The sequence below is a fragment of the Glandiceps talaboti genome, chromosome 21 (assembly GCF_964340395.1).
Source record: "Glandiceps talaboti chromosome 21, keGlaTala1.1, whole genome shotgun sequence".
Taxonomy (NCBI): domain Eukaryota; kingdom Metazoa; phylum Hemichordata; class Enteropneusta; family Spengelidae; genus Glandiceps; species Glandiceps talaboti.
The window spans coordinates 10,951,963-10,966,821 of NC_135569.1; the positions used below are offsets into that span (position 1 = coordinate 10,951,963).

The 14,859-nt window shown below is 35.5% G+C and overlaps 1 protein-coding gene across 1 annotated transcript; it reads right to left on the reverse strand.

Moving 5' to 3' along the window:
• Positions 1–3,244: 3,244 nt before the first annotated feature.
• Positions 3,245–6,624, reverse strand: LOC144451202 (salivary C-type lectin 2-like). Its single transcript, XM_078142002.1, has 5 exons — positions 6,547–6,624; positions 6,130–6,139; positions 5,099–5,498; positions 4,536–4,609; positions 3,245–3,542 (listed from the first exon to the last, which is right to left on the reverse strand). Exons 1-5 carry the CDS (start codon positions 6,622–6,624, stop codon positions 3,478–3,480), a joined length of 627 nt encoding a protein of 208 aa, XP_077998128.1. The 3' UTR covers positions 3,245–3,477.
• Positions 6,625–14,859: the final 8,235 nt, after the last annotated feature.

A 14,859-nucleotide genomic window follows, 5' to 3' on the forward strand; every position in this document is an offset into this window, starting at 1 on the left:
ACTCGTAAAATATGAAAACATCTCTATTTCCTGGAGTGACCTTCCCCCTTAACTTTGCTGGATAAAAGTAAAAAATCAAACAAAAAACTCTACCACGAATACCACGAATAAGGACGTACTGAGCGCCACCAACGGCTGCACTTAAGAGTCTGACATTGACAGCTCCGTGATCTGGCGGGCTGACACATGGGAACGTAAGTATAAACTTTATTTGTCACTGTACATGCTGCAAATGATCTATCATTGACTGTGCTTAGAGTGATCATAGAGGGACGAGATATTTACGGAAATGGAAGAGATTTTTTTCATGTGGGAGGAATTTCGCGGTGCCATACATACATGATACACCGGGCCTGTCACACAGTCGCTTGCCTTGTAAACTGTTATTCCTTTCCTAATGGTTTTATTCTTGTCTATGACGGTCCTAATACAGAACAGTGACGTTATTTAGGGATTGGCGATATTCTTATAAAATCGGTAGCGATGTCATACCCCCTACATACATACAACACATGTAGTTGTACAATTGCCTGCATTTTATTTCTCGAAAGGATACCGGGAGAGGATAAATAAAACGACGAATTACAAGTTTTTGTACTTCAACGGGAGAGGGCGTGGTGAAATTATTAGACTCGTATTTGCAGCAGCAGACGTCAGAATTTATAAAGAGAAATGGCGAATTAGCTGAACTCAGAAAGTAAGTAATATGACGGGAGTAAGTAATATATTAGATTATTCATGCTATTGTGGTGTTCTGTGGTACATGGCAGGAGCAGAATTTGCGAATTTATTTTGGTCAAAAATTATTTCGCAGTGCCCTTCCCATTCTCAAAAAATTTATCCCAAAAGAACTCGAGAGTTTTAGTAGCTCCCCGGGGTACGCAGGGTTTAATAATAGGGTTAAAAAAAAGTTCAATTGTACTTGGTAAATAATCACTCCTGAGGTCTAATTTTGTTCAAAACCTTGTCATTGAGCAAATTTTTGTGAACCATCAGAATTTCCATGGGCCTCTTTGCTCTTGGTTTTCAAACACAATATTTACCCTATTCATTTATAGGTTTAACAAATTGTTTTTAGTAAAAAAAAATGATAGATAGATAGATCTCGATAAATAGAGATAGATAAATATAGATAAATAGATAGATAGAGAGATAAAGGATATAGATCTAGATAGACAGATATATAGATCTAGATAGATAGATAAATATATATATATATATATATATATATATATATAAAGGATAGATAGATAGATAGATAGATAGATAGATAGATAGATAGATAGATAGATAGATAAAGGATATATAGATAGATAGACAGATAGATAGATATATAGATCTAGATAGATAGATAAATATATATATATATATATAAAGGATAGATAGATAGAGAGAGAGAGAGAGAGAGAGAGAGAGAGAGAGAGAGAGAGAGAGAGAGAGAGAGAGAGAGAGAGAGAGAATTTGCTATCCATGTGATCATTATTGTCGCTAGAGCTGTTGAGTTCCTCTCATGTGATGGTATTCTGTTACATGTTCTCTGAAGTGAAAGACAGTGGTTGAATGGGCGCATTCAGTCGACAATATAATAGTTTGGTCTGCAAACAGTTGAAATCCCACGACTCAGTCGAGTACATCATGATGTGGTCAATGTAGAATAAAAGCATAGGCCTGAGTATTGATCCATGTGATACATATAAGTATTGCTATATTTGGTTTGATCTGTTGTCCCCAGTGTTATCGTTATGAATTGATTTTCCATATACAGAAAGAGTGAAAACCTGATTTTTTTAGAAGAATTCCGGTAGTTAAAACCATCACATGCTTCTTTTAAGATGTTGATAATTAGTATCAAGGCAAAGAAGTCTTTGGACAATTTTGATCAGCAAGTAGCGAGTTTTGAATTATTTGTCTCCCAGAGTCCGTACTTGTTATATCCCAGAAGTGTTGCGTTTTTTTCAGGAAATATAACAAACTGATCATACAGAGTGTGGATAGTATCGATGTGAGTCCAGTTTAACTGAAGCTGATTCCTTGCAAAGTTTTATTTGACTTGTCACTTTGGCAAATTTGAGGGGAGATGGATAATTAATATCTAGGGAAGAGAAGAGTATTAACAGTTTTGTATTACATATACATAACACTGGAATTGAATGGATAGAGTCTGGGATAGAGCATGCCATGGGCTGTATTAAAGCTAGATAGAATCAGTTAAGGTATAAGCTTACACCTATATGAGAGGGTGAATGAAGGGATCAGTGATTGTCATATTTATAACTATCTGGAGATCTAGGAGTGTCATGTCTTGGGGTAATACCACTGTCAACAACTACACAGTAGACTGTCAGAGGTATACCGTGTTTATTTTTTTTATTTTTTTTATTTTTTTATATAAAATGCTAAAGTGAACAATAGCTCATAAGATGTGACCAGGTCATACACAGATATAAGCAGCAAAGCACTATATAAGTAAATCTCATGAGCCAAAGCAATGGTTCACAGCAGCTTAGGAGTACATTAGAGAATCTTCTGTTTCTTTAGGGTGTTGAAAGATGTTTGTGCACACGGCTCTTGAAGGACTGAGCACCATTATCACTGATCACTCCAACTATATTGTCAGGGAGTCCATTCCAGACATGGACTGCAGTGTGGATGAAAGTTCTGCCAGTGGAGTAAGTTCTTGATACTGGTTCGATGAGTGCATGACTTGACATTGACAAACTGGTGCGAGTTGCTCGTCTTATCACATGGCTGAGGAAGCATTGCTCTCAGATCAGATGGGCACAAACTTGTGTGCATTATGACCATTTGTTTATCTTAGACACACACACACACACACACACACACACACACACATGCACACACACTTTAACTTAAGTAGTCAAAAATATGAGTAGAACACGAGTCTCGTGACCTTATTTCCACTTTTTCTGGTTATGCATATGTTGTCTGTCAGGGAGAATATAACATACAGACATCAAACAAGGTGAGATTACTGCTGGTCCACCTGGTCACACAGCAAAGACACAGTACTTTCCAATGACATTACAACAAAGTCCCATGAATATTTTTTGTGTCATTTTTTTATGTTTTATTTCATGCCTAATTACTATGCAGTGATTCAAATTACAGTCCATGGCACCAAAGTAAAGCATTTTCTGTATGTACCACAATCATTTATAGCATCCATATCAAGTGTAAAAGTATACTGTTTCATTTGCTAATTGACCACATTAGAAAGGCCACATGCTAGGCTTGTAAATAAACCAATTGAAACAGTATACTTTTACACTTGATATGAATGCTATAAATGAGTGTAGCACATAGAGAAAGTGCTTTACTTCAGTGTTACTCAGTGTACATTCGAGAACGTAGTAGAAGCATGCAAGAATAACAGTACAAGGTGGTCGTTAATTTATTAGTACAGCTGAATAGTACATGAGGCACAACAAGTGACAAACTTTGACGTTGTCCAATTCTCTAACCATCCATGGCCCAGTTGGGACATGCGGGTATCCATCCTGGGACATCATGACAATGCGGATCTGTGTAATAAAGCAGAAAAAAACATAATTGTGAGATTCCAATACTGACCATCTTGGAAATCAGTACAGGAAGATATTGCAGGTCAAAGTTCAGAGCAACTCTCAAACAATTTTATCAAACTCTTTGTCGAGCACTTATTGGCCTAAAGTGGCCATATGGATGAGAATGAATAATCTATTTTGGATATTTTGATAAATAAATTAATCTACCATGTTTTTTTTCAAATTGACACAGAAAAAGTGAAACAATAAGATTAAGTCTTTGTTTGTAGATATAAATTGCATTTAGACTGACACTAAGTTGTTGTTATTGTACATACAGAAAGTGATTTGTAAATAAACTATGGAAACACAGATAATCCTTACAATTATGTCGAGTCCGTGCAATACATCTGTCACTTCCCTATGTAAATTTGACAAGTCACTTAGTCTCACAGTCACACTGCATGACTTATGGCTTTCTAAGGCTTGTGATGTGCACACAAGCAACAACGCCACAGGAGGAGGTCAGAACTACAAGGCAAGGCACATGTTGATCCACACAACCTTGCTATCAATATTCATTTTACCCCAGATCATGAGCACAAATTTTCTTGAACCGTCATCAGAATTTTCATGGGCCCCTTCGCCCCATCACTCCAGTACCACAGTGACTTGTGTGTGTGATAACCACAATGTGTTTTGTACAGTATCAAAAAATTGATCACATCACTTCAGTACCACACTGACTTGTGTGTGTGATAACCACTAGGTGTTTTGTACAGACTACTAATAAGTGATAATGTTGCTTTATAACTCTTACAGCTTTGTCGCTTGAGACGTGCTTTGCATGTGTGTCTTGACGTAAAGTTACGAAATCTGACAGTGAGACTACAACTTATTACAAATCACCATGTTTGGTAGATCAAATGATTTACAAAGTTTATAACACATATTCAAGCAGTTCAAAGTTTTTAGCATTGATTTACTGAAAGAAATATAAACAACACTTACAGCGTTCCTCACACACACCACCTTTTGGTCTCACATTGCAATATTCATCATCCCACAGTCCACCACGTCTGAACCTAATGTAAAGAAAGAATTACAATCAGTGAGTTACTCCTTCACAACATTGAATTAGAAGTGCATATAAGCTTAGAGGCAGACCCTGATCTCGGTAGGGGGGAGGGGGGCTGGAGAATTTCTAGAAAAAATTGCCGCTGGCCAAAAGGGGGGGGGGGGGGATTACTGACCAATACATGACAGAAAAAAAATTTGCTTCCCAGGTATGGGCTAAAAAAATTGTCATGCAGGGCAGCATATGTTGATTGCATTGTAACAGTTGACAAGTTGGTGACAGTGCTATAGAAATGATCAACATATTTCATTCATGTGTTTAATGTGTTAGTGGACAGTTCCTTTTATGGATTAACAGCTAGTATACAGACACACTTTCTTTGTGTAAAAGTGTCCCGTTATTAACTTAACTGAGAAAATGTCTGCTAAATTGAATATTGAGAACACAGTTGAAACAAAGGGAAAGAGTTGGAGAGGAGTATAACTTCATCACTCACCATAATTGAACGCAGTCTTGTCCACCTGGGTCATTCTTTTTAATGTTATTATTTGGCTCGCCAGATGCCCAGTTGCTGTAGTCTCCAGGCTCACACAGTCCATCACGAACTGTGTCTCCCAGCCATACAAAATCACCTTCCTCATCTCTATCATCCAAACCTATCCAGAAGCCGTGTTTGGTAATACATGAGTTGTCGTCCAAAGCATTGTCTTTGATGTACCAAACAATGGCGTTGTGTTGTTGCTCACTTTGCAGTCTTGCAAGGCCATGATAGTTTTTGAGGCAGAACCGGCTTGCTACCTCATAGTAAGAATGGATCCGTTCACTGTTTTGTTCACAGAAGAAATGATAGACCCTGCAATCACAGTCTGGTTCGTTCAGTTCTAAATAGCAGCTACCTAGATATGAAGAAATTCAAAACAGTACAAATATCTGAGTCACTAGTATGTGGAAGTTTTCAAAGGGAAAGTATGACTATAAAGTCCTTTTTGGGATAATATGAATACATCATACACACACACATATACATACATACATACATACATACATACATACATACATACATACATACATACATACATACATACATACATACATACATACATACATACATACATACATACATACATACATACATACAAGGAAAACAGGTCAACTGACTTCAAATAATACTGAAATACGTTATGAAGAGTATATCGACAGCCAGAAATGAAACAGATTACTAGACTAAGTATATACTGAGGCATACAGAAAGACAGATTGTGAACAGACATCAGCGGGCATACAAAACGACAGCAGACATACAGACACGTACACCCTTCAAGCAATACTGTATGGACAGCTAGACTGCCAAATGAAAGACCCAACAATGAACATGCACTTGCAATCAAGCAACAGTAAAACAATGACAGAAAAAAAAACACACTGACCAATAAGTCGAAAAACGAACAGAAAAGAAATCATGGTTCTACAAGTCCTAGGGAGATTTGATATCTAGATAAGAAAACTATTAAAACACCAAATACTCACCTTGATATTGCTGTAGTGTAAACAAAGTTTAAAAAAAACAGGTTATCTTACGAAATACATGACTGTATGAAACAGATTTGTAAGAAGTGACCCCCTAATCCCCCTGTAATTACTGAAGGGCCCCTTAAGCTACAAATTATGAGATACGATTGTAATAGTACTGTTGGTATTCGCTCTACAGATCTCTGCCAATTACAATGACTGTGACGTAGTACGTTTCTAGAGAAACGCTCCATAATATGCAAATGATGTTTATTACCAACTCGATCTAAAATTAAGTGCAGGGAGGATGTGATAATGGAATGTTGTTTTAATTGCATTCATTTGCTTATACATGGTAATTAAGGGATTTTTAGATTCTAAAACCAACGGATAGCTTGTAGATGACAAAATAATTTAGTTCCTTGAATTACTCACCCCCTCGTAGGGATTATCAGGATCAGCAAAAGCACAGGACAGTCCATATGCAAACACAAGAGCTAACTTCAAATCCATGTTATGATATATTCCTGTGTTATAACGATATTCATATTATGATACTAGTATATATTTGTGTAATTTTTATTTATGCCTAATTATTACTCTCACTGGTAATTGAACCTTCGGTTTTCTAAGACAGACACAAACTAAAACTATTGTTGCAAACATGTTGATACAACAGTGATAAGCTATTGAATGGATGTTGGTTTAATTATAGTCTCAGTAGGGAGGCATGTACTGCAGAGTTTTATTGACAGAATATTTAAGTGATGCGCACTGACCAGAAACAATTCTTTTTTGGGGGGTGTTTAAAACTCTTTCTACGGTGAGTGCTATGCTACAACGTTCTATAAAACTTCACATTACATATTCTGGTCGGCCAGGAGATTGCTACAGCAAACAGCAAACAGCAATCAATGAGAAAAAAATAACTTATTGCATATGTTCTGTTGTATTCCAACAATTGTCTGTAGGAACGAGAATCTCAAAACTTTGCCCTTACGGAAGGCATTCAGTTTAAATCTGGTTCTGTATAAACCCACATCACTATAATAAAATTACTACATGTATACTATTATACTGTAAAGACATTGACCTACACTAAAAAAATGTCGCGACAATAAAAAAGAAGAGAAATGAAAGAAAGAAAAAAATGAATAGGAATAAGGGTTAAAATAAAGTTAGGTAAATAATGTGATGGATAGAGAAGTCTGGTTCGTTAAAAAATAAAGTACAACTTAAAGTGGCCATATGGATTTTGATTTTTAATTTATGAAACAATTTTATCATGGCTTCCTACTTGAAAAATCAATGTGAAACAAGATACACTAAGTCCAAGTCCATTGTCATGAACAGTGTGTTAATGTTTCCCGTAAAAAAGTTATGATTGCTACGGTAACCTGTATACTGCCAATAAACACGTCCCTAATTAATATGTTGTACTGATTGTTGTATTAAACTTACACAAGACATCAGATCTGCACTCAGAAGGTTGTCAAACAAAAGCTGAGGTTGACGGTACATCTGATGCGTATAGTCTTGTATCAAGACCGTATCTGAACGTGGACAGTTGTCGAACAAAAGCCGAGGCTGACAGTACGTCTGATGCGTAGTCTTGTATCAAGACCGTATCTGAACGTGGACAGTTGTCGAACAAAAGCCGAGGCTGACAGTACGTCTGATGCGTAGTCTTGTATCAAGACCGTATCTGAACGTGGACAGTTGTCGAACAAAAGCCGAGGCTGACAATACATCTGATGCGTAGTCTTGTATCAAGACCGCATCTGAACATGGACAGTTGTCGAACAAAAGCCGAGGCTGACAGTACGTCTGATGCGTAGTCTTGTATCAAGACCGTATCTGAACGTGGACAGTTGTCGAACAAAAGCCGAGGCTGACAGTACGTCTGATGCGTAGTCTTGTATCAAGACCGTATCTGAACGTGGACAGTTGTCGAACAAAAGCCGAGACTGACGGTACATCTGATGCGTAGTCTTGTATCAAGATCGCATCTGAACATGGACGGTTATCAAACAAAAACCGAGGATGACAGTACATCTGATGTGTTGCAGAAATGCCCTCGATGTGCACCATAGGTGCAATATGCGACCTCATATCAAAAGAAAGCCCAACAGTCTAACATTTAGACTATGCTTGTTGGTATAAAAATGAAAGTTTATGGAATTCAAAGTTACTTTTAATACTGATAACATTGATGATGGATCATCTACGAACAATCAAAGTAAATTTCGCGCCAGAAATTGAAGGGCTAAAGTGTATATATAGTTATGTATCACTATAACGTGTAGAAATGCCAGTCGAAACAGTGTGATATAATGAAGATATAACATAAATCCTGGTAGTAAATGCAAAACAAGTCAGAAAGGGGAAAAATATCGGCATGAAAGTGTTGCTGTTAAATTTCATAAAGTCTACTTCATCCAAAAAATATTTTACTTACGTAACTCAATTCTGTGTATATCTTCTCTTCGATGTAATGTATAACTTCTGAAGTCACTGGAAAGTTGTCGAGTTTGATGAAATCAGGGGCTATATATTTAGTTTTTGGCATCGGGGGACCTCAGTTGCAGTTGTGGAATTCACATTGAGCCAAAAACTCACAGTAATCATGCTTCATTAATCTTCTTACTTCCAGGATAGTGGGGTATCCCCCCGTTTTAAAACTTATGTTGTTTTCATTCCAAAAAGCTGACTAGTGTGCTGGACACAATATGGCCATTGCAACAGATTTTGTTTGACTTTTTCTGCTTTCTAAAAGATAGGCACCACATCTTCACTTGTTACAGAGAGATAATCAGCTTATCATAGAGAAAGATGATATATGGCTACGTCAGAGCGGAATTAAAAGCCACACGCTTTTCAGATCTTCAGTATAATTTCTAAAATGATGTCACACATTTGAACGAAGTATAAACTACATATTAAATGATCAATCCAATTTCCATCTTCTCTTCCAACTCCTCATTCCCTAAATCCTTTTGTTTCTACTGTCTGTCTGTCTGTATATATCTGTGTCTTTATCTATCTATCTATCTATCTATCTATCTATCTATCTATCTATCTATCTGTCTATCTATCTATATGTCTGTCTATCTATCTATCTATCTATCTATCTGTCTGTCTCTATCTGTGTCTGTGTGTGTGTGTGTGTCTGTCTGTCTGTGTCTTTCTCTGTCTGTCTGACAGGCATTCTCTCTGTCTCTCTCTCTCTCTCAGCCTTTAGACAAGGAGTACAGTATATGTTAATTTCTACTATTAAACTCAATGAAATCATTAAATTTTCAAACGACAAAAAATTCCATAGAATGAAGCAATATTCTGTTATTGTTTAGGTATCCATCTGCTATCTAAAGTATTAGTGACCGACTTCAAACATTGATACTAAAATATTCATGAAAGCTATTCAAGCAAATATACAAACATATGGTACATAATTATCTATCTATCTGTGTCTGTCTGTCTGTCTGTCTGTCTATCTATTTATCTATCTATCTATCTATCTATCTATCTATCTATCTATTTGTCTGTCTGTCTCTGTCTATCTATTTATTCATCTATCTATGCATCTATCTATCTATCTATCTATCTATCTATTTATCCATCCGTCTATCTATATATCTTAATCTGTATAGTGCAATTTAAGTATATCATGTGATTATTTTCATTCTTTCTCTTTTTTTACTAAAAATGATTGGTTATAAAAGTGTAAATGATTAGCTATAGTATTGAATATGGTAAATATTGTGTTTGAAAACCAATCATTTTTGGTGATGAATGTGACAGTAATAATTCTCTCCCTTCTCTGTCCATGTCCTGTCTTACTAATTCTCTTGATTCCACCTTAAACATAGAGGTTGAAATCTTCACAATGAAATATTCCCTGGTGACGTCAGTATACCAGAGAGTGATGGAGAATGACATGATTCAAAATACAACAAAAGCAACAATCACACATATTGTCTATCTAACATGTAAATTGTGGAATTGTGGAATTCACATTGAGCCAAAAACTCACAGTAATCATTACTGGGACAAGCCATTAAAGAAGCAAGTCCACTTGTTATCAAAGAGTACCAATATTTACACATGTGATGATGGGCTCTTACATAACACAAGTAAACAGTGTAGTTCACAGCGTAAGATCATTTCTAAGGAGTGGGTCAATTGAGGCAAACCTTATCTCCGTCTTATATCAGTTGTTATCAATTTATTAGGCTATTATAAGTAACACTACAAACAGCTTTAGAGATGCAAACAACTTTTATGACACCCGTTTTCGTCAGGCAAGCCCGCGGGTTTGTTGCACTTGGACCGTTAATGGCTTGTGAATGTCATGTCATGCTTCATTAATCTTCTTACTTCCAGGATAGTGGGGTATCCCCCCGTTTTAAAACTTATGTTGTTTTCATTCCAAAAAGCTGACTAGCGTGCTGGACACAATATGGCCATTGCAACAGATTTTGTTTGACTTTTTCCGCTTTCTAAAAGATAGGCACCACATCTTCACTTGTTACAGAGAGATAATCAGCTTATCATAGAGAAAGATGATATATGGCTACGTCAGAGCGGAATTAAAAGCCACACGCTTTTCAGATCTTCAGTATAATTTCTAAAATGATGTCACACATTTGAACGAAGTATAAACTACATATTAAATGATCAATCCAATTTCCATCTTCTCTTCCAACTCCTCATTCCCTAAATCCTTTTGTTTCTACTGTCTGTCTGTCTGTATATATCTGTGTCTTTCTCTATCTATCTATCTATCTATCTATCTATCTATCTATCTGTCTATCTATCTATATGTCTGTCTATCTATCTATCTATCTGTCTGTCTCTGTCTGTGTCTGTGTGTGTGTGTCTGTCTGTCTGTGTCTTTCTCTGTCTGTCTGACAGGCATTCTCTCTGTCTCTCTCTCTCTCTCAGCCTTTAGACAAGGAGTACAGTATATGTTAATTTCTACTATTAAACTCAATGAAATCATTAAATTTTCAAACGACAAAAAATTCCATAGAATGAGGCAATATTCTGTTATTGTTTAGGTATCCATCTGCTATCTAAAGTATTAGTGACCGACTTCAAACATTGATACTAAAATATTCATGAAAGCTATTCAAGCAAATATACAAACATATGGTACATAATTATCTATCTATCTGTGTCTGTCTGTCTGTCTGTCTGTCTGTCTATCTATTTATCTATCTATCTATCTATCTATCTATTTGTCTGTCTGTCTCATCTGTTTGTCTGTCTGTCTATTTATCTATCTATTTATCTATCTATCTATCTATTCATCTATCTATTTATTTATCTATCTATCTATCTATCTATCTGTCTGTCTGTCTGTCTGTCTCTCTGTCTGTCTACCTATTTATCTATCTATCTATTCATCTATCTATATATCTATCTATATATCTATCTATCTATCTATTTATCTATCTATCTATTCATCTATCTATCTATTTATCTATCTATCTATCTATCTATTTATCTATCTATCTATCTATTCATCTATCTATTTACCTATATCATGTGATTATTTTCATTCTTTCTCTTTTTTTACTAAAAATGATTGGTTATAAAAGTGTAAATGATTAGCTATAGTATTGAATATGGTAAATATTGTGTTTGAAAACCAATCATTTTTGGTGATGAATGTGACAGTAATAATTCTCTCCCTTCTCTGTCCATGTCCTGTCTTACTTCTCTTGATTCCACCTTAAACATAGAGGTTGAAATCTTCACAATGAAATATTCCCTGGTGACGTTAGTATACCAGAGAGTGATGGAGAATGACACGATTGAAAATACAACAAAAGCAACAATCACACATATGGTATGTCTATCTAACATGTAAAATGGATGCCTTTCATGAGGGAAAAAATAGCCTTTTCATTGTTACTCCCACACGTATTGTCAAAATGCAAAATTCTGAGCTACTACCGAGGTAATACTGAAAAACCACACACTTCTATTTGTACTGAGTCTCCAAAAATAATGTTACAATGTGACAATAAAATGATAACACTTGGTGCCAAAATTTGTTGTCATTCAATTTGATATTTGTTGTGATGTCTAATATTAGTATCCATTATCAGGGTTGTAGCTACTTTAGTTAAAGTGGCCATATGGTGGAGAATTTGGTATTTATTTTGGATTTTTATTTGATGAAACTGCTTCACTATGTTTTTCTACTTGAAAAAATAATGCGAAAGAACATATACCAAGTCCATGTTCATAACTCAATACATTGCAAAAAGATGCAAAAAGTGTAAAAAGTTTGTTATTGTATGTACAATAACAAACATTTTATACATTGTTTAATGTATCATGCACTGTAATGATGTAGTACCACAGAACCAATGACATAGACACACATTGCCATGATGTAGTACCACAGAACCAATGACATAGACACACATTGCCATGATGTAGTACCACAGAACCAATGACATAGACACACATTGCCATGATGTAGTACCACAGAACCAATGACATAGACATGCATTGTAATGATGTAGTACCACAGAACCAATGACATAGACACGCATTGTAATGATGTAGTACCACAGAACCAATGACATACACACGCACTGTAATGATGTAGGATGACCAGTGCATAAACTCCATATATTTTGTTCAAATCAACTTGGCTTGCATGAGGTATAACAAAAATGGTGAAAAAAAACTTTTCTGGGTTCCTATAGTAAGCATACACAAATATAGCCAAGACAAAAACAGCCTCATACATTGGTAACCCTTTAATAAATTAATATAGGTGGGCTTATTTTCTTTACTTCTACATAAATTATACATTTTCAAATGGAAATTCATCTGTATTGGTAAACCATAGGATTGAATTGAACTCCAGGCACCTATGACCCCTTATCAGGGTCACGTGTCCATAAGGTCACGTGTACTGAATAGTGGGTCAAACTGTTGACAAAGACTGAAGTATGCAATTGAAAATTTCAGGTAAAATTTTCAAGTTGGGTTTGGAACATAAGTTCATTTCAATGCTATAAATTATACACAATGTATTTCAAACATTCTTCCATACATAGAGTATGTGATACAATTCAGTAACATCACATGTTTTACATAAAAATATGCATTGTAGATATATTGATACATAATTATACTAGGAATAAGAAACCTTTAAAGAAATCTGACGTAGGAATTCCGTTCATTTCCTTTCATCACCTTCCTACAGGAAGAAGCAATCATTCCCAGAAAGACAAACACAAAATACAATGGAGAATATATTATTCATGACTCAAAGAATCACGAGGACAGTACAGTGTAGTTACTTTGGAACGGTAAATTGGAAACGAATGCGACGTTTCGATCCGTCGACTACGGACCTTGATCATAGCAGTAATGTTTCTCTTCTTGTCAGTTCAGAGGAAGACATTAATGCTGAATACGTAATTATATCATTGCGTGATCAAGGTCCGCAGTAGACGGATCGAAACGTCATTCGTTACCAATTTACTGGCCACAAAAAAAAGCGACAATGTTCAAAGGAATAAAAGGTTAAAGTGGCCATATGGATGAGGATTGGGTACTTATATTGGATTTTTAATTTATAGAACAATTTCCTGCAAAACTTGCAAAAGATTAATAAATGTGTAAACTATTTATCGTTATACGTACAATAACAAACTTTTTGCACATTTAGCTTTTTGCAATGTATTAAGTTTCAAACACAGACTTAGTCAATATTGTTTCACATTGATTTTTCAAGTAGAAAGTCATGATAAAATTGTTTTATAAATTAAAAATCCGAAATAAATACCCAATCCTCATCCATATGACCACTTTTAAGGGAATCAGTTTTAATAATCAGATTGTCTTCAAAGATGGAAGCCAAGAGAAAATATTGATCCAAAGTCATACTCTGTCTGCTTTCACTGGGATAAGAATGTTACATGTCGGGAAAGTAGGATGGAAGTCTGGAAACGTGTCGGAAATGTGGGAAAGAGTTATGGAAAGGAACACTTAAGTCAAAGTCCTTTAAAATGATAATATTAGTGAAAACAGAATTCAGGGTTTTTTTTGCATTGTATGTCCAATGAAGGCAGTTCTGGAAATGAATATTTAACTTGTATGGAGATTACATAGTCATTCAAAAAGGAAATTAATATTTTGTTTGTATTTTATTTCACTGATATAAGAGAATAGACTACAGAATGTCTTGTACACTGTAAGATATCATATGTAGGCTTGTCAGTAATCGATTAACTCACATGCATCTTACTACTTCAGGTCTAAGTTACTACCAAATTAGAGTGACTATAGAGCTTCAATTAGGCAGCACAATGTTTTTTACTACCAAACTAGAATGACTATAGCATTTCAACAGGGTAGTGCGATGTTTTTTACATTTTACCAGAGTGACTATACCATTTCACTGGGTAGTGCGATGTTTTTTACTACCAAACCAGAGTGACTATAGCATTTCAACAGGGTAGTGCGATGTTCTTTACTACCAAACCAGAGTGACTATAGCATTTCAACAGGGTAGTGCGATGTTTTTACTACCAAACCAGAGTGACCATAGCATTTCAACAGGGTAGTGCGATGTTTTTTACATTTTACCAGAATGACTATAGTCTCAACTGGGTAGTGCGATATTTTTTACTACCAAATTCCAAACCACACACGATTTTTGTGACATAAAATAATACATAATTTTCTTTTTTAAAACACAGACACTGATAACACACA